Below are 20,141 nucleotides of genomic sequence, written 5' to 3'. Positions count from 1 at the left end.
CTCTCATAATTAAATGTGTAAACACTTGATAATGCCATCTGTTATTAAATTAGGCCAATTAGTAGGAATTATCATAAGATCTTAAGTGGTTTTGATTCCACGGCAGCTTCAATCACCTTTGCACAGATCATAGGGCATTTTGCATATTGTGGTATCATCCATCCATCCAGCCATGTGGTGTTTTTCCATTTGTTACTCCTCTGCTTCAATTTCTCCCAAATGTTAGTGCTAATGATAAGACTACAATCAGCTATTACAAAGCAGCAATAATCACACGTTATCATTAATGCATGATTCCCACTGTGAGCAATGATCAAAAATTTTGAGTCTGAGCATACAAGTCTGAGGGTACGTATTTAATACAAAGACATACTTGATGGCGTAATCTCATTAATGCAGGATTAGCAACTTAAACTTGTTGCAGGCAAAATGTTTAAAAAAAAAAAAAACACTGCATAATAACTCAAGCAGATGGAAAGGAAACTAGAGTCTTGCACCTTCTCCCAGCTCTGTCTTCAAGTTTTTAAAAAAAATAATAAAATAAAAAATTTGCCCCAGTAGACCTTGGCCAATCACAACGCACATCCCCCAGGAAATGACTAGAAAATAAACGCTTGGAAAAATGACATGAGCACTTGTTAATGCCTGGTTAAGCTGCTGCTGAGACACTGTCAGCACCTTTAGATGGGACAGAAACTTACATATCTATCTCCTAGACTCTGTGCCTCCTTAAAAGGGGAAATGTTCGTGCATTAGAGATTTGTTGCCTCTAATCTTGTTGCCTTTCATACCAGATCATGTGAGCAGTGCAAAATGTTATTATATATTATTATTAATATTATTTTAGATTTTTTTTTTTTTAAAGTGGGGGTGGTTAAACAGAACAAAAAAAGGTGCAAGAAAAGGGCTCTTTAATCTTCATATTCTGGCTGTTCTTTTAAATAAAATCCTGTCTTCTCTGGTTTCCTTGTCTACTGAAACTTTAAATACTGAGTTAGCCAAGTTAGACAGTCACCCTTAATCTTGAAAGACAATTTTAAAAAGGAAGCAAATCTTCTGTCAATAAAAACTTAGCAGATACCATCATTTTTTCCTTGCACAGGACCTGATTCTGAAAGCAGCATGTAGACATACGTGCAGAAATACAGTGTGTGTGTCAGAAACACAACAAATCCAAATTGAAACAGTTCATATTGGTGTGTCTCAAACTCAATGCAACCATCCCGATTCTCTTGTGCTCTGACAATACCTTGAAAGGGAGGTGTCTGAGTTCAGTCGACGTTATATTTTTAAAAAGAAAACAAATTGTCACTCAGTGCCTGTTCAGAGTTATTGTGGGGCCATTCTTCTGTGCAGCATCATCTGACCCTGGATCGCTTGACAACAATTGTACCAGCAACCATATCATACACAGTCCTGTTGTGCTGGAAGAACAGAAGAGTGATGAAGGCTGGGAAGAAGAAGGCAATGGAAAAGTTCTTATTCAAGGCTCGAACAGTCGATCTGAAGAGGGAGACAGAAACAGTACCGTTATGTGATGTGAGGCTGTTTGCATGCACGCTGTGACTTCTGATGGATAATCTTTAAAAAATAAATAAATAAATACTCACGCAGAAAGAGAGACATTAGTTGCTGGCACGACAAGAACCCTGTTAGGCTGAACCAGAACTGATGAGTCACATGTCACGACTCTGAGTCCAATGAGAAACTTTCCGGGAGTGGCTCCTCCTGCTCCCCAAATGCATATGATCTAAAAAGAGAAACGTGTATCAGCTACCAAACATAAAATACATTTTCCACAAACAATTTAACAAGTTACGGTCGGTAAAATATCACTGCTAGATGTCAGCAAATTGCAGTCGACTGAGTTCAGTCTTCTTCCTTAAGTGCTTAACTCTAAGTACGGTGGCCACGGTAGAACAAACAACTCTGGCTGCTGTTCGTCTGTAGTGAGTGGAAGCTTTCAGTCTGCTACCTAAGCTGTTGATATGCTGGTGTTGTAGTCCATTTATGTTGGAGGAGGCTGTAAAACTTTGTGAAAGGACTCCGATAAGAGTCAATGAGTCAGTGAAGCTCACTTTTGACTGACGACAGCGACACTGAGGTGAGTTGATATCTCAGACTTTTTCTTGCTGGTTTTGCCACTGCTAGCTGCTGTTAGCCTCCATTAGCTGCTGTTAGTCAGAGTTAGTGAAACTTTCTTTGAAGTAAATGTAACACTGTTGGACTCGGACACTTACCAACCAGACCCTCATATGACGTGAGATGTGTAATCAAACTGTTTATCAGAGCGAAAGTGTGACTTTTAGGAAAATTGAGCCTAACATTAGCTGGCATAATGTTAGCTTATAACCCGCTGTTGCTGTTGTGTAGCCGGCTTAGTGGCAGCTGTCCAAAGACAAGAGGGTCGCATGTCAAATCAGCTGACAGTAAGGGACTGTGACAAAATCAGGAATGAATAAACAAGTTTATGTAGGTTTTTGTATGTTATTGCACTGACAAACTGGCACCTGCCCATTTTAATGGAGACGCTCTAAGGTTATGAGAACACAGTTTGTTGGAAGACGGAATTACACACAGAGCAAAATACTTAGGAGTACGACAGCCCCTGGTTCCCCTAGCAGCTGTACCCTTAAGACCAACATCCTAGTCAAGACTCCAGATAACAGCATAAAACTTCTCCGTGTCCACTCACCTCATAAAAACAAACTAATATCCGATACACAAGAGCAACAAGCATCATTTTCTGCAGCTCCTCCATCGATGTGTCTTCATCGATTTCCTCCACTATAAAATGCATGGCGAACTTGGAAACATCTCTGAAAAGTGAATGAAACGATACAGGTTTAAAGAATGTCTTAGTCTGATTACGAGTCTCCTTCTTGAAGGGATAAAAATAAAAAAATTTAGAAAAACATAAATACACAAGGGGCGATCGTGGCTCAAGAGTTGGGCGTTCGCCTTGTAATCGGAAGGTTGCTGGTTCGAGCCCGGCTTGGACAGTCTCGGTCGTTGTGTCCTTGGGCAAGACACTTCACCCGTTGCCTACTGGTGGTGGTCAGAGGGCCCGGTGGCGCCAGTGTCTGGCAGCCTCGCCTCTGTCAGTGCGCCCCAGGGTGGCTGTGGCTACAATGTAGCTTGCCATCACCAGTGTGTGAATGTGTGTGTGAATGGGTGGATGACTGGATATGTAAAGCGCTTTGGGGTCCTTAGGGACTAGTAAAGCGCTATATAAATACAGGCCATTTACCATTAAAGTCCAAAGACATGCAGCTTGTGGGGATAGGTTAATTGGATAATCCAAATTGCCACTAGGTGTGAATGTGCAAGTGAGTGTGAATGGTTGTCTGTCCCTATGTGTTAGCCCTGCGACAGACTGGCGACCTGTCCAGGGTGTACCCCGCCTTTCACCCTATGACAGCTGGGATAGGCTCCCGCGACCCTGAAAAGGATAAGCGGAAGCGAATGGATGGATGGATGGCATAAATACACAAACTCACTTGATTCCACTAAGGTGCATAATACTGATGATTATAGTTGCTTTGATGAAAAACAATATGAAGAAATCCACCATCTCAGCCATTAGTCTTTGGAGAGGAGAAGGAATACTGTACTCTCGGCCTGGAGAAAAGAAGCAAAGAAGTTTGTTTTATTAAGGGATGCCGGACTGCCTTTCAATTGTTTTTAAAGGCGCTCAGTCCCAGAGGGTCATCATAACCCTCAAATGTAGTGACCCTTGGAGTTAGGAAAAATCGGATATGGTTATACTGTCTGTAGCAGCTTTTACCTGGTCTCGGTGCATTTCCATTCTCCCTCGCCTGCTGCTGCTGCTGCGGCTGAGCAGGCACTGCTGCCCCGACGATGGTTTCACCTGCACGGCCGCTCGAGGAGCCGGCCGCGGGTGGGTAAGGAGGCAACGGAAGACCAAACGGATTATTATGCCAGTGCTGGGAGTTGATATCAAGAACGGTCGAAGTCCCGTTAGGTGGCTGTAAACAGTAAGGGTAGGACATGGCTGACGCTGCTAGCCAGCTTTGCCAGTTCACATATCCACTGTAGTACTGCCACATCCATGCCTGTAGTTTCTCGCAGTATCGTGTCGTGGCACGGCTTTCTTCGGCGTCCTTCTTGCCGTCAGTGCTGCCCCGGTTGTCTTTTCTTTGGGTAACTTCGTCAGATAATGGCTTAACTTCACTACCACAAGGTTTATTCTTTCTCTTATCGACATCCATACTTCTGTTTTCTTTGTCGGCCATGTTTGATCGCGTTGCGTCACGTAACGTCATCTGGACGAAGAAAATAAATACGTGTCAAGATAGAGATATTGTAAAGATATGCGATGTTATGGATTCAAATAAATTGAATAATATTTTTCAATTTAAAAAAATCAAAAAAAATCTCTATTTATAATTCACGTTAAACTGTTACCCCTCCTCCCCTCTCCACCTAGCAGGATGTAGTGGTGCCGCCCGATAGTTGCCTGCTATTACGGGAATCAACCACAAGGGTGCAGCATATCTGCGAGGTAGAAGTTGCAGTGATAGTGAGACATTTGGGGTCTTCGAGTTCACACAATTTAATATTCAAATGAGAAAGTACGGCAGCAAAAGATTTTCAGGACTTACTTCTGGATTTTCTCGGATAACTGCATCTGTAATTATCACATTGTTATAGAACTTATGAGATTAACTACATGAATACATGAGACTACATAAGATGACTGCAAATACAAGCCTAGTTCCAAAAAAGTTGTGTGTGTAAAATAAAAGCAGAATGCATTGATTTGCAAAATCATAAACATATATTTTATTCAAAATGAAAGTGTGGACAAAGTTCACCCTGCCATCCACAAATGGTGGTTACAAATGTATGATGCAATAAAGAAGCCATCTAGAAATCTGGATCTTCTCTAGAAAGAGCTCATTTAAAATGAACTGAGGGCAGGTAGAAAACGTGTCTGTGGTCAGACCCATCAAAATTTAAAACTTTTTTGGAAAGCATGCACACCATGTCCTCTGGACTAAAGAGGAGTGAGTGCTTGTCATCAGGACTGATTTTAAAACCCTGCTGTGCAGGAATTGGGTGCATCAATGCCTATGGAAAGGCACTTGCAGGTTTTAGATCAACATATGCTCCCATCAAGGTGACATGTTTTCCAGCAAGACAATGCCAAACCACATACTGCATCTATCACAACAGCATGGCTTCACAGTAAAAGAGTCCCACTGATGAACTGATTCAGATGTTATTTTAATTGAAAACATTTTGCAGCCTCATCATCATGAAACAAATGGTAAAATGAGTCAGCTGATACATACGATATGTGTTCTGTGTGCAAGATTTGCAAATCATTGCATTCTGTTTTTATTCCCATTTTACAGAATGTCCCAAATTTTAGAATCACGATTTATTGTGTAACAGTAAATAATGTCATTTCTTACAGCTTCATGCTGATGAAGGAGATCCTTGTAGGACCTGAAACCACCTTTCGCTATTGAGATTATTCCATCACAATCAACAGGCTGCTTTTCTTAAATAAAAGAGAAATGGAATAATTGTTACAGTATTGGTGTGCACACAGCTACCACATCCTTTCTTAATGAACAAAAGAACAAAAGAATTTAGCAGCTGATCATGTCATTGTGTTTAAGGGAGCTAAGCAATTTCAAAGGAAGTATGCTTCTTAAAGCTGGCACCCACACAACACCATAAGCATGCTTAATCTGTAGGGTTTTGTTTTGTTTTTTTGAGCTGGTAGGACCTCAGGTTTCACCGCATACCTTATATTTATATCTGAGCATGTATTTTAAAAATATAAGTAAATGCTCCACAACACATTCTTTGTGCAGGCAAAGCACCAAAAACATTTGTGTGCATATGGCACCATCTTACATAACATGGCACTTGACAAAACAAAGCAGCTTGTCATTAGTCAATACTCATTGTTGCTTGACCACCACCTGGGGCCACAACCATTCACTACAGCCTGGAAATCTTTGAGGATTTATACCTCAGTGTAGTGCTCTAAAGGACCCTAATTAAAACTTATGTGCACTCACTTGAATTTTGCATCCATGCAACCAAGACTAGGTCACTGCTCCAACTGCAAGCAGGGATTTGGCCTTCTCACCTTGTCATATGAGGGCTACTCTGATTTTAGGAGCTTTCCTTCCCTTTGTTTAAACAAAAGGCCTTTGTAACCCCCTTCCCCTCTAGCTTCAAGATCAGATGTGTGTTTAAGCCAATCAGGTTTCTTGCTTTAAAAGGTTTATCTAAACAGTTTAGAAGGTAACTGCAGGTCATGCCAGCTACGAACATTAAACTAGTGCAGCTATACAGGGAGGTATTTCCTTAATTTTGCACCCTTAACTTTGACCTGATGTGCAGCTGGCACAGCATTTTTAGTAGAGGATGCACGTTTGCATAGTGATAGGCATCTGGATGCAGGACATGCTGTATTGATACAGTCTATAATGTAATTCTTGGAATTGAACCAGCCATATTGAAAATGCCTTTTAAAGTGCAATCTGTTAAACTGAAGGGAATTAGTCTGGCTTTGAAAGTAGTGTTAGAAATGGAGACAAACTGGCTCCACTGTAAATTTTTAGTAGGACATGAGCTGCACACATTGTCAATCATTTAAACCCCCATAGGTAAAGGATGTTGAATTGCATGGGTGAGTAGCATGTGACATTTGAGTTTATGCACCAGAGTCACATTAGAGTCAGTAAATGTGCACCTGATGCTTCACAAGTACAAGACTTTGTAGTAAGAGTCAGACAGAGTGAAGTGTCACAGTTTAAACTTTATTGGCATGTTTGGCAGTAGCGCACAGTCTTGAAGGAACAGAGGAACAGGAACTCTTCACAAAGAGTGCATTAAGCTACTTTCTTATAGGTCCTCACTGCAACAACATCATCCATGTAACATTTCTGTTGAGACAGGGTTCAAAGGTCAGACATTCATTCACTTAAAGCTGTAGAGCAGCAAAAGCGCCATGTTAGGCATGCAGACTGCATATAAAGAGCAAACAGCTTTAATGGCACAGATAAACCATCAGTTACTTACAGCTATTAGTTTTCCATCCTCAATTGCTCGCTCAATTCTTGTCGTCTTTCCATCCCAAGCCTGTTTCTGCACGAGTTTGCCATCCTCAATTGTCATGGTGGTCTGAAATTAGGAAAGTTTATAGAGAGGGCTTTAGTAAGACCTTAAAATGTGTGTAAAATAAAGTCTGGCTGGACCTGGGATGACCCACCTTGGTGGCTCTGCCGTCAGCAGTGTCCTCGTCGCATTCCTCATTCAGCTTGAACTTGAACTCCGTGGTCTTGAATGTAGTCACAGACTTTAGTGTGATAAACCCATCATCACCCATGCTGATCACCACGTTAGGCTTTGCAAGGATTCCCATTTGCCGAGTGGTGTAATTTACGCCTACAACACAGGAAGGATCCAATTAGTAAACTGTTAAAATACAACAGATAACAGCGTGCATCGTTTTAATAAAAAAAAAAACAAAAAAAAACCACACAAAATGAACAAGCTTACCGACTGCTTTCATGTAGTCATCAAACTTGTCGCTGTTAACAAGAGTCCAGTTTCCAACAAACTGCTCAACCATGATGGTGAAGGTGAAGCTGACGTTTGGGCTGCAGACAAAGAATACTTGAATCCTCTGCTGATGAAAGGCGAAGGGACCGAGAAGTTGTGAAAATTGCCTATTTGTAGCTTGATTGAGCACGCGTTTGATTCGGGCCCACCAATCAAGAGCAGGTGCCGTGGTTGCCTTGGAAATCAGCAGATTAGGGGCGTGGCTTTAAATCAGATTTCATCTGATTTTGATTAAGTGTTTGATAGAAGTGAAATGTGTAGCTTATCCTGGGTTTACTGACTTCAGCAATAAAACGGAAGTAAAAGGGGGTTAAAAAGCGTTAACTTAGACACCTAAATACTCCTGAATAAATACTAAAAAATAAATATCATTTAAATGTTTAAAAGTATTATTTATATGTAGAAAAGAAGATGTTTTGCTTTTTTTACATTAAACTTATCCTATTAGAGATTTATTGTGAAACTGCTAATATAACGTGTTATATTTCAGTGAATTTTCCCACAACTGCAACAGAATGGTAAATTGGAAAATAGATTCCGACACAATTCTTTACTTTGTAGTTGTATAGTTATGTTGACTTTAAGCAGTAGGTGGCGCCATGTGAACAGCAGTTAATACTTTAAAAGGGCTAATTCTGTGTTAGAGGTGCAGACAGAACAATTTGTGTGAAAGTGCATTATCAGGCAAATTTATAAGGTCGGGGGGGGGGGTCAACATTTATTTGCTCATATATCTTTTCGACATACAATAGTACTTCATAATTTGCTTCCAAGGAGCCAGACCTATCATTTCTAAGTAGTCTTTCTAAAAAAAGAGCATAACATACAATCTTTACACCAGGAAGGTGTTTGGCACAAAAACTTGGTACATCCGGGTATGCTGTACGACAAGCAGACAGGCCTGAAATACTTTCTACAGCAGATGAACAGTGTCTGAAAGTCAGTAAGAAACAGGAAAAAAATCCTGCAAAGACCTGACACATGACCTGAGAGATGCATATGGTCCTTCAGCTGATCTGTCTGCTGTTCACTGAAGCCTCATCAGAAATGTTCTCAATGGATCTGATTGACTACAGCTTCATTTTTCTTCAGCTTCAAGAGATGGTACTGTAATGTACTGCCCCCTAGTGGTTTCAGCAGCAGACTACAGTACGCTTTATATCTGAGCAAAGGCAACTCAAAATACCACACATGTCAAAGTGAAGTATGACAATGCAAAAGAGAGAAGCAAACTAATCCCAGTTCAACCAGTATAGTATAGTACAGGTTCTATGTTTCATTCTTAGTAGACAAGGATTTATTCACCCAGCATATGTATTTACTTATCTTTTTTTAAAACCCCTCTGTGGAGGCCAGTATTTTGCACAAAAGTACAGAGTGATTAAAATAAAGTATTTTTTTCATCAAAGAGCAAAAGAAAGCTAAGTTTTTACATTTTCACTAAATATTTTGGGCTAATATTAGTGCCGCTGACAAATGTCTGAAGATGACCAAACGGCGGTGGGAACGGCTAAGATACAGACTGGAGCTGCTCAAAGCCAAAACAGCTTCAGATCAGATGAGTGCCCTGTGGCACATCTATGTGGACTGCTGTTTCATTCTCCTATGACCTCCTCCAATCGTTAAATTTCACAAGTGGCGTGTTGTGAAATCACATAAAACGGATTTGTTACTGCCTGCAAGGTATGAAATGGTTGCTTAAGTATAAACTCGTAAAAAAAGAAGAATCTTGTGAGTTTTGGTAGTGACTGCCTGCAAGGTATGAAATGGTTGCTTAAGTATAAACTCGTAAAAAAAGAAGAATCTTGTGAGTTTTGGTAGTGGAATAAAACAGGCAGGCCATCAGGCAGTTTTTGGCTTCAAGATGATACCTAGCACAGTATGAGAACACTTTTATATTAACTGAATATAAAACAAAAAGTGGGTCAGTGGGAAAAAAAAAACTTGCTCTAAATCACAGAAGAAGCGATTTTGTCTTTTAGCCATTTCGTTAGTTTGTGATTGATTAAAATCAGCGATGCTGGAATGAATACATGCTATAGATAGAACATCTGTAATGGGACTGTCACATGGCTGCAATATTAGATTTCATGGTCTCCAGGAATCACTTTATTATTAACTTCAGTGACAGACAGTAATGATGTGATGCATCACGTAATGTCCCAGTATGTCCCATCACCTGGGGTTTCTCCGCATACATACAGGTGCCATCCAGTAGGCACAGTGGTCACCTAATGAACATGAACTCTCGCCGGCATCCACAGAGAAGTCCTTTCCTTCTGGTTTTCATCAACACTTCAGCCCCCATTGATGGGAGAACAGTGACCATGAACAAAAGCTGTATATACTGTACAAACACAGCTCTGAGCGGCAGCACACTGACTCATTCTTCAGTGTGTGTGAGAACGGAGGGGGACCCCTTTCAGCTCCTTTGTGTTGGTGTCTGTCAACAGTGTAGTTGGAGGCAGAGCCCATTGTGGCGGCCAGTGTTTCGTATTGACACAGGGCCTCGTTCAGCTTGTTCCCAGGGTCCAACCTGAGGACTCATGAATAATGGAGAGAGGATCCTCAGGGCCAAGGAGGAGTTTGCCAGTCTGACTGGGATGGTTTAAAACCCAAACGACAACTTTATATGGCAGCAGGTAAAACTGGGGTCACAGCTGATCATGTTGAGTGCCGTGAGAGTCCAGCAGAGTAGTGACATGTTCCACATCAAGGAAGTCTTTTCACTTCTTCTACTCTGTGTACATTTGATCATATTCCCTTCTTTTAAGCCTAAATTGTCTTTTCTATTCCAGGTAAGCTTTTGTCTGAGGTATAGGGGCTAAATTTCCCTCACATAGAAATGAGTGAAACGCTCGTAGGAGTTTTGTCTGTGAATCCAAACCTTTGAGTGACTGATTTTTTTTTTTGTTTGTTTTCATCTGTAAGGGTCAAATTCTGACAATGAAAATATGTCTAGAGACTACAACAAATTCATAGCTAGTAAAGAAACCCACTTAATTAAAAGAGATTTTTGCACATTTTTTTTTTAATTTTCTCTCCTTTTTTTGATAAAAATGTAAAATACCTGATGAGCAAGAAGTAAGTACAGCCCACATTCAGTGTGTGCCACACCTTTGGCACCAACAGGGGGCACCACTTTAGGTCAGGTTCCCAGCAGGTCCAGATCATCTGCTGAACGGCTCACACGGCCCGAGTGATGTGCCCTCTCCTCTTTGCCTTTTTACACGGCTGCTAGGGGAACCAGAGGCTGGTTACCGACTGTTCTGCACAGCCAAAATGAAGAGTGTATGTGTGTGTGTGTGTCTGCATGTGTGTGAGTTTGAGTGTGTGTGGCAGGGGTCAGTGAGGTGCCTCTCGCTTGTGTGCTTTGAGCTTTTTCATGCTTCCTGCTTTGATCTTCTCTCTCATCTCTTCATCCCACACGCTCCCTGCGCCTCAGGCTTCTGGTTTGCACACCGACAGAGGAGCAGGAGAGGGATGGGAGGGGGACATGGGGCTGCCTCTCACACAGACACTACTTGTTCTGTCAATACAGAGAGAGGTGCAGGGAGAGCTGCCCATGGGGCACAGCCACCGGGTGCAGAGTGCAGTGGGTGGAGGGGTCACCAGGAGCTAAAGTGATGCATACTGTACAGTTCTCTGCTCCTCTTTTATGCTCTCTTAGATCATCCAACAGTGGGTTGAAATTCTTGTGTGAAAAACAACTGCCACAGAGCTTAGAGGGTGGCCTCCTGACCCCTTACAACATGGGAAAGTGCACCCCTCAGCTGGTAGTTATATAAAGCCTGCCACAGAGTCATGAGAATCACTGGCTTGAGGCCACTTATGTCTTTCTAAGTCTGAGCAATTATTTCTAAGACTATTGTGACCTTTTCTGCCAAAGGTTTAAATAGCCTGTGTTCAGAGTGTTGCCATTTAGTTCATGTGGAAAAAGTGGGGACGCTTAGAAGAGCAAAACAACCATCATGTGAATACACGTCCTGCGAACCTCATAATCCTCATGAAAGCCCCCCTCATATACTTACACACATACACACACTCAATACCCCTCCCGCTGATGCGAGACTAGGAAACACAGATGCAACAGCACAGAGCAAGAGCCCTAATTGAAGATTAATTGGAAGGGGGGAACACTTACCTTTATTTAGACATGTGGCTAGTGTTAGGCAGTGACAAGCAACTCAACCATCTCAACAGATGACTGCAGTTAATATTTCATGACTAGCTCTGAGGGAGAGGGCACGTTCAGGGAGATTACCATCCATTTCTTCTAGCATATTTACATTGTTGTCATAGCATAGAATAAAGCCTACTGGTACAACTAATCAATTATAACTTGAAAATTAGAAAAGAATAATAATGAATTAAGAATGGATTGAAAGAAAATTAATGAAGAAAATATGTGAATTATAGGGAAAAATGACAGCAAAAAAGAAACAACACTGGATGTAACAGTCGGACTTGCTTGGATTGTGATTCATGCTTGTGTGAGTGGGAAGAGAAAGAATAAGGGGTGCTGTGCTAACAGGCTTTCTGCAGATCACTGGCAGTTTGACTGCAGTGGAGAGTAATGGGGCTGGCAGGGCGGAATCAATTACTGGCCACAACAGATTTTCCCACAGGTCAGAGCTTGGGAAAGCAGTACTTTACTGCAGAGCAGACAGCTGGCACAGAGCATCCACTGGGAAAGGAGCCGGCTCTTAAAAAAAGACAACTTTTTTTCTCTCCTTTTTTGATAAACTTGTGACACATCATAAATTGGCTCTTTTCAGTTTCTCTATTATGTATAACATTTTTGGTGGTTATACCCATTCCTAATCAGATTTTATTTGAAACTGCACTGGGAAGGGAAAATAAAACTGCATGTAAGTGACCAAAAACACTTTGGAAAAGGTTTTTTGAGGTAAAGAGTTACTCATAAAATGACAGCTGAGCTTCAGAGACAGACTTGCTCTAAAACACTGATTTCCCACAGAAATGACCAAACGTGTCTTGTGGCACACAGATGCAGAAACAGAGACTCTGCAGCTTAACTTGGCTAATAATTCATATGGCCGGTGTCAGTGAGGGTTTCTTGTGATGTAAACCAGGAGATACATTTCAATTAGAGCCCTCACACCCCTGCACTTTAAGACACACATACACAGAGACACACACACACACACACACACACACACACACCATTGATATGCAAACAATGTTTTTCCTGTGGCAGCACAATGTGTGGCCTTAAAAGTAGCTTGCTCCGCGGTCCTCCTTTCTCTGTGAGGACATCACGTGCTGTCTCCTGTTGCGCTTATTTGAGAACCAGTCTTGTGATCTGCCTTCCCCCCATTGTGAACTTGCATAAGTTAACTGGTAATTTGAAGCATTCTGGTAAACCTTATGAACAATATAATTGTGAGGGGCCTATGTGCAGGAGTGTGCGACATTGTGGGGGGAAAAAGGAGCGAAAGAGATTTTATTTATTCAGGAGTAACTTAGGTCATCCACTTCTTTCTTTTTTTTCCAGGCACATAAGGTTGTCCATATTGAGTTCAAAGTATTGTCTGAATCTTTCCTAAATGCTGTTCGTGCCCTGTAATCGACTCCAAGCCCTGTAATTGGCAGCTGGCACTGAAATACTGGTGTCAGTATTGTGACCTGAGGCCTGAGGAGATGTCCTCATAAAAAAAAAAGAAAAAGAAAAAAGAAAAGGCAAAAAAAACTTTGCTAAACAAAGAAAGAGGGAAGTCAACATATCCTCCCTGGCTTATACCTATCTGAAAAGTACAAGCAGAATGGATGCCAACAAAGACAGGAAAGTAAAGAATGAGAAGGCGGGTGTATTACGGTTAAGGAGTGGGAATGGGTCTCAGGCCTGCCCAATATAGCGCCTGGGTGCTGACCAGAAAGAGAGGGGACAGACAGGAAACTGTGGCCCATAGGATAACATTGTTGCATGAAAGCTGTCTGGGAGACATTTCCCTCAGTCAAACAACCTATTGAGGACCAGCATGGGTGGCATTTTCCTTGCCTTACATAATAATGTCATACCTAATGTAAATGCGCAGCAAAGCTCACACCTTTGGGCAAACATCGTCCAAATATGGATGAGGAAATTATCTCACACACATTAACAGACACATACATACAGCACACAAACCCACAGTTCACTCCAGCAGTTGTTGAGTGACAGGTATAAGATGTCAGGATGGTGTGCGCACAGGACGCAGGCACGGCTGTGAGCGTTGCTGCTGCCGACAGCCCCAACGGTTGACATAGTAAATCAATCCTGATGGGAGGGAGGGTAGGATGAAGGCGGAGAGGAGAGGGCAGGGGGTGGGGGTGTGGGGTCCAATGGGACTGAGCCGGCCTCCGTCAGACACACTCAGCCACTCAGCCAGCCAGGGAGAGACGGCCGACGGGTGGGAGAACACTCGCCGGGAAGCGCTCACACGGAGATTGAGTTACCACGGAATTAGATCAGGGTTGTGGGAAACAGCACCTCCTAAACACACTTGCACGCTCTCAGTCGCACACACATAAACACATGCAAACACACCAGCGCACACTCAGGCCGTGCTCTTGCACACAAAGAGTCACCAAGGGAAACCTGAGGGAAGATTGAGGAAGGCAGCTGGGCACACGCCAGTTTCAAACAAATGCTTGCTTATACCTTTTAGCTTCCTGGCACTGGGTTGAGAGGGGTTTCTAGAAATCGGTGCCGAGTTACGCCCACGTTCAATAGGCAGACTGGTAAGCTGTTGGAGTTATTAAATGTAAAGATGGTAGTCAAACAACACAAATGAGCCAAAGCCAAACACACTCTAACAGAACAGGACATTCACGTCCAGCGTCACCAAAAGTGGACTGGGAAGGGCGAGGAGATGTTGCGATACCGCAGGTGAAAAGTCAAGGTTTTTAAAAGACGAATCATAATTATGTTTAATGGGCCACAGGAATGTCAGCTCTAATGTGAATGACCTTGATGGTCAGGTGTGAGGAGAGTGGTTTGTGTTGCCATAATGGCCCTATTTCCATAATAGTATCATAAACAGTGCAAAAGAGTGAGCATAAATATATTCAGATTGACATGTAGCAGAGTCACTGGAAGGCCAAGAAGGCACAGTTCATGCATCTTGCATGAGAAATTCAGTCCAAAAAGGGAGCAGGCAGGCTGTGAGTATTTTTCAGCACTGGATTAAGCACATGTTAGGATCTATAAATCCTCCAAGTGGGAGTATGGGAATGTGGAAATGCATGAAATGGATGAAGGTAGGCATGACAAGGAGAGGAGATTAGGTGGGGGTCTGTGCATGTATCTGTGTGTGAGGGATGGTGTGAAGGCTCATCCGCGCTCACTGCATCAACAGAGTGACCGAAGCTCGCACATTGTATCTGTCACCACTGAAGCCCCTCTGACATTCTGGGACCAGCGTGTTGGCCTCCAGTTGCTCCATAGAATCAAGCTCTCATCCGCACTTGTCTAGCTCCCAGCGTACAAAGTTAACAACTGACCTGATGGACAGAGGAGAGAAACAGCTGCTTCTCTACAAGGCACTGGAATTGAAGACAGCAGGGGCACTGCGCTCCCGCTGACAGCCTTAACAGACATGTCAGGCACATGTCAGAGCAGGCGCTATATCCCAACATCAAGTCATTTTTCCAGACCTTCCATCAGACAGAAAAGACTAACATTCACCTGTTTCTTTATCTTAACTGCTTTCTATTCTTGGTTCATTTGTGGTTAAATGTGTATTTTTCAAAAGCCTGGTAAGGTGATGGTTCTAAAACTTTTGTTTTTAAGTAATTAAACCAAATTTCTGTTACAAGAGAAAACAATTTTAGATTTATTAATTAAATGTGCTTACAATATGACCATAAAGTGCTCTTTGTGCAGGGAAGATATGTTGTAATTGGATCACATCCTACCATATATTGCATATGGAAACACTTTATCTGCAGGGTAACTACTGATCTTATTTGTTGGCAAATATAGTGATATATATAAGCATCAAATTTCCGGCTTTGTGGAGGATAAAACAGCAGAAAATATATATATTCGGGCATCTAAAAGTTGCACTATCATGTAGTATTTGTGTAAATGTACAAATATTACTTTCTATTTTTGTTTTACAATAATAGAAATTGTATATAATAGAAATTAGATATGGTTTTACACCATATACATGATATATGGTATACATACATGACAGCAGAAGTGCTGAGATTGTTCAATAAAAGTAGCAATACCAAAATTCAAAAATAAAGTAACATAAAGTAAATAAAGTAAGTCCCACATTCACATTATTGTTTTAACCTGTAACCCTGTAAGTGTATCTAAAAGTGTATCTAATTACTTATTAATACATGAGTTTTTGTGAGTTTTTACCCCTCAAAATCCAAAAGAATTTGGACAACATTTTAAGAGATAAATTGCCAAAAAAAAAAAAAAGAAAGCCAAATGTAGCAAAAAATTACAAGTTAGTTAAAACTCTTTTTTTAAGTGATTTTTTCTAGTATTTTATATTCTAGGTTTTTATAGTTCAGTTAAGAATGTAAGAATTGTTTTTATCACATAAAGTATCAAGAGTAAGCGATTGTACTTTGCAGAAAATGTTCGATGGGAATATTTTAATGTGATATATGATTGACTTTTTTTTATTGTTTCTACTGAAATTATGGAGTCTTAATGCTGTAGGTGTGTAAAGTTGGCCTTATTTTAACTAGTAACTGTAACTGTACTTTTAGTAGTGTAGGGTAGTATAAATAAACCAAATTTTGTGAGATTCCCATGTTACTGCCCTGTGGGAAGCACTAAAAGGTCAGCTTGTAAGACAAACATCCCTGTTTTTGGTTCTGTTTCTATTTATTTTACAGTTTTCCAAGAGTATTTTATTAGTTTAAATATCTCATAAAGTACAAGAATGTTTTCAAACCAGAAAAATCATAAAACGCTACATTTAAAATCCCTAAAACATAAGAGATCTGTTGTGGGTTCTTCTGAGTACACAAAAGAAAGAAATCAATGTGAAAACTAACAAATATCTCAAAGAGAAATAGTAAAACATCAAATAAAGTACAAACACCTAAACTTTGTACTGTAGGTACAATACTAATGTCTAACAATGTCTAATAATGTACACACTTTCTTTCTTTCTTTCTTTCTTTCTTTCTTTCTTTCTTTCTTTCTTTCTTTCTTTCTTTCTTTCTTTCTTTCTTTCTTTCTAACATATTTATATATTCACACTGGCCACAAGTGAAAGAGAACTTAGACTGAACAGCATCATTGCACATTAGCACGACTTCTCCAAGTCCTGGAACTTAGTTGGAGAGATATAAATATCTAAATACATAAATATAGAAATATCATTTGCCCAACAGGAATCCCCTCACTTGATGTTTTGAACTAGAACTTCTTTTATTTATCCTTCCCTGACAAACCATGCCTCCACAGCGAAAGAGACCCCCCTCCCAACTAAAAGATTTGATATGCCCCTAAACTAAAAACATATGCCTAAAGGAATCAGTTACACAGTAGCGCTAGCACTGAAATCTCCCATGTTTCATAGTTTGCCCCCCTGACCCGCTTGTATTAGTGGGGTCACCCTATCACACTTCTGCAGACGCCCCCCTGTTCCCCTTGTGTTCCTTATTTTACGCCCAAAGCAGCTTTACCTGCTGTTATAGTTTCTATAGCTGCTTATAGCTCAAGCTTAAGAAAAAATTTCTGTTTTTTTGCACACTGCACTGCAGAGAGACGAATGTTCACCCAGCGGGTGTATGGCTCCATTGGAAGGTCTGCCTGCCTGTTGACCTGTTTGCAGAAGGTTTAGAGGAGGAAGTTCCCCAGGAGAGCGTGGACACGCTAGCCCACTGTGGAGTCTCCTGGCTGATCAGTGACACTCTGGAACCACATGGTTGAAGACAGTCAGCTAATAGACCATCCAACCTTTATAATGCAGGAGAAGAATCTATGCTGCAGTCACTCCAGCTCTCTACAGGATGGATTAAAATGTTTAATTAATACATTGTTTTTATATATAGATTCATAATGTGATATCATTGTTTCAGACCACTTTTATTAGGATGATGCTCTTTGATCCCTCAAAACTTCATTGATATTTTTAAAGCCCCCGTCACTCAAGCCTCAGCTCGATTCTGACTGGCTCAAGTCTGTCAGAGCCCCGCCCACATCATTCCGGTCACCCCGCCCTCCTCTCCGCCGTGTGAAAACAGTCACAGCAGATGCAGATCAGACAGTTTTAAACTGTTACGCATACCTCGTGCTGTCTGTGCCCCGAGAGAAGAGATTGAAGGCTTGAAGGCGAAATGAAGCGAAGCCACAACTACAGCTCATCGGACAGCGACCTGGACGACACTGTTGAGGTGGAGAAGGACAGTGGGGATGAAAATGGGTATGTTAACTTTTTTTTTTTTTTTTTTTTAAGAAAATCAACCTATACGACATGTTTTAATTAAGAATTGGGTGTTTTTTGCGTTATTCCCTACATATCCTGTTTTTTTTAAAGTGCTCTTTAATGTATTGCCTCAACATCGTTTTTTGTTTTTACTTTTTTAGTCAAATTGACTCCCACGGATCGATGTCACTCTCCACAACCACGCAAGTCCAAGCCAGAAAAAGGCGCAGAGGGGTATGTGAACCGCGTTTCCCGCTCTTGTTTAATAGTTTCCAAAGTTTCTCATCCTCTGCACGATTGAATTAATGTTGAAATATGTTTTCAAACAGATCATTGAGAAACGGAGACGTGACCGGATCAACAACAGTTTGTCAGAGCTGAGAAGATTGGTGCCGAGTGCTTTTGAGAAACAGGTATGTTATTCTTCATTTTATTTGGCACACACAATTTTGTTGATAGATAATATATAACTGAAAGAGACGCTTTATTATAACGTCTTTGCAGGGATCTGCTAAACTGGAGAAAGCAGAAATACTCCAAATGACAGTGGACCATTTGAAGATGCTTCATGCTTCTGGTGGGAAAGGTAGTGGATATTTTCTTTAAATAAATGCATGTTTCAGCTCTGGTATTAATAAATATGACATATTCTTTGAGTAACACGTTTATTTAACCATGTTTGTTCTTTTCTCACAGGTTACTTTGAAGCTCACGCTCTTGCTAAGGATTACCGCAGCCTGGGCTTCAGGGAGTGCCTGGCAGAGACAGCTCGCTACCTGAGCATCATAGAGGGTCGGGACAGCACAGACACCCTCCGTGTACGTTTGGTGTCCCACCTCAGCAACTATGCCTCTCAGAGGGAGGTGCACACTGGACTGGAACACTTAGCCTGGGGCTCTGCCTACGGGGCTACTCCTGCCCGTCTACCCCACCCACTCCTTGTACAGCACCCCCAGGGCAGGACACCTGCATCCAGAACCGCCAGTAGCCAGGCCCCTTCCTCCTCCTCTTCACCCTCATCATCATCTTCCTCCTCCTCCTCCTCCTCCACTGAGACATCTGGGACATCCAGACTCAGTGCCATGCCCCCCACAGAGTCCCTCAGGGTTGCCCCCAATGGCTCTCTACCCCTCAGTCTTCCCATGCCAACAACCAAGCTTTCTCCACCACTGGTCTCATCTCTGTCCTCGCTTTCGGCCTTCCCCCTCTCCTTTAGCGCATTCCCCCTCCTTTCCCCGACAGCCGTCAGCACCGTGAGTCCCTCCTCCACACTGTCAAAACCTTACAGGCCATGGGGCATGGAGATCGGGGCCTTCTGAAGCCAATCCCTGGACTGAGGGCAACAGCTGAGCTGTGTCCACCGTCACATACAGACTGCTTCAACTGTTTTACAACAATAAAATACAGGGGAACAAAACTGATTTTATTTTATTAAGCATAAGGAACAAGTGGGAGCGGTTGCTAGAGGATCTAATTTCTCATTTACTTTTAACAAGTAAAAAAAAGTATTTTTATGTTATTAAATGAAATCATAAACTAATTTAGCTAGCCTGCACTGCCTCCAGGTTGAGGACTGTTGTAATGGTATGATAAATGGGTCATGGATTGATTTACAATAAGCACAAAATTAGAGATCAGCTGTTGTAGGCCATATACTGAAATATACAAATCTACACCTGGCGTAACATAGATTAACTTAATTATGTCAGCTTTCCTTATGATTTTGGGAACTACAGTGACAATAAATATGCATATTATGTGCGCAACTTTTGGGAAAATAACTTTTTAAGGTTTGGAAACCTGGATTCTTGTACCTGTTTGTAATATTTTTGTACCAATAAATTGATTCTAAATATATACAACATGGTTATAAAAGAATGTGTATTTCTGTTGCCTTCACTTCTTTCATTCCTTTTTGGTTCTTATCATGTATACCATGTTGTTGCTTTTCACATTCATTCACATGCAGCCAAGTCCTACATACAAGCAGACGACAGAAGCTCCTTTACTCATAGAGCCCATACATTCCCATAATGACACACAATCTGCAGGTGCACTTCTATTGCAGTCTCATAGAAGTCAATCATGAGCTAATGAGGTCCTGGCTATTGACTGAAAGGT

The 20,141-nt window shown here is 41.5% G+C and overlaps 3 protein-coding genes across 4 annotated transcripts; 1 reads left to right on the top strand and 2 right to left on the bottom strand.

Moving 5' to 3' along the window:
- Positions 1 to 341: 341 nt before the first annotated feature.
- Positions 342 to 5,469, bottom strand: fam8a1b (family with sequence similarity 8 member A1b). Of its 2 annotated transcripts, none has more exons than XM_026185412.1 (8): positions 5,442 to 5,469; positions 4,626 to 4,651; positions 4,429 to 4,518; positions 3,788 to 4,286; positions 3,501 to 3,621; positions 2,696 to 2,819; positions 1,611 to 1,750; positions 342 to 1,503 (listed from the first exon to the last, which is right to left on the bottom strand). In XM_026185412.1, the coding sequence occupies exons 4-8, from the start codon at positions 4,284 to 4,286 to the stop codon at positions 1,359 to 1,361; spliced, it is 1,029 nt and encodes a 342-aa protein (XP_026041197.1). In that variant the 5' UTR covers positions 4,429 to 4,518; positions 4,626 to 4,651; positions 5,442 to 5,469; the 3' UTR covers positions 342 to 1,358. The 2 variants fall into 2 exon arrangements, with proteins under 2 accessions (XP_026041197.1, XP_026041196.1); XM_026185411.1 differs by having other exon boundaries at positions 4,447 to 4,518.
- A 1,316-nt stretch (positions 5,470 to 6,785) lies between these two features.
- On the bottom strand, positions 6,786 to 7,737 carry fabp4b (fatty acid binding protein 4b). Its single transcript, XM_026185413.1, has 4 exons — positions 7,549 to 7,737; positions 7,259 to 7,434; positions 7,069 to 7,170; positions 6,786 to 6,932 (listed from the first exon to the last, which is right to left on the bottom strand). Exons 1-4 carry the CDS (start codon positions 7,619 to 7,621, stop codon positions 6,879 to 6,881), a joined length of 405 nt encoding a protein of 134 aa, XP_026041198.1. The 5' UTR covers positions 7,622 to 7,737; the 3' UTR covers positions 6,786 to 6,878.
- Positions 7,738 to 17,830: 10,093 nt separating this feature from the next.
- LOC113032567 (hairy/enhancer-of-split related with YRPW motif protein 1-like) lies at positions 17,831 to 19,877 on the top strand. Its single transcript, XM_026185559.1, has 5 exons — positions 17,831 to 18,017; positions 18,182 to 18,254; positions 18,350 to 18,433; positions 18,525 to 18,606; positions 18,717 to 19,877. The coding sequence occupies exons 1-5, from the start codon at positions 17,932 to 17,934 to the stop codon at positions 19,337 to 19,339; spliced, it is 948 nt and encodes a 315-aa protein (XP_026041344.1). The 5' UTR covers positions 17,831 to 17,931; the 3' UTR covers positions 19,340 to 19,877.
- Positions 19,878 to 20,141: the final 264 nt, after the last annotated feature.

Source organism: Astatotilapia calliptera, chromosome 11 (genome assembly GCF_900246225.1).
Source record: "Astatotilapia calliptera chromosome 11, fAstCal1.2, whole genome shotgun sequence".
NCBI lineage: Eukaryota > Metazoa > Chordata > Actinopteri > Cichliformes > Cichlidae > Astatotilapia > Astatotilapia calliptera.
This window is presented reverse-complemented; position numbering and strand designations above follow the sequence as displayed.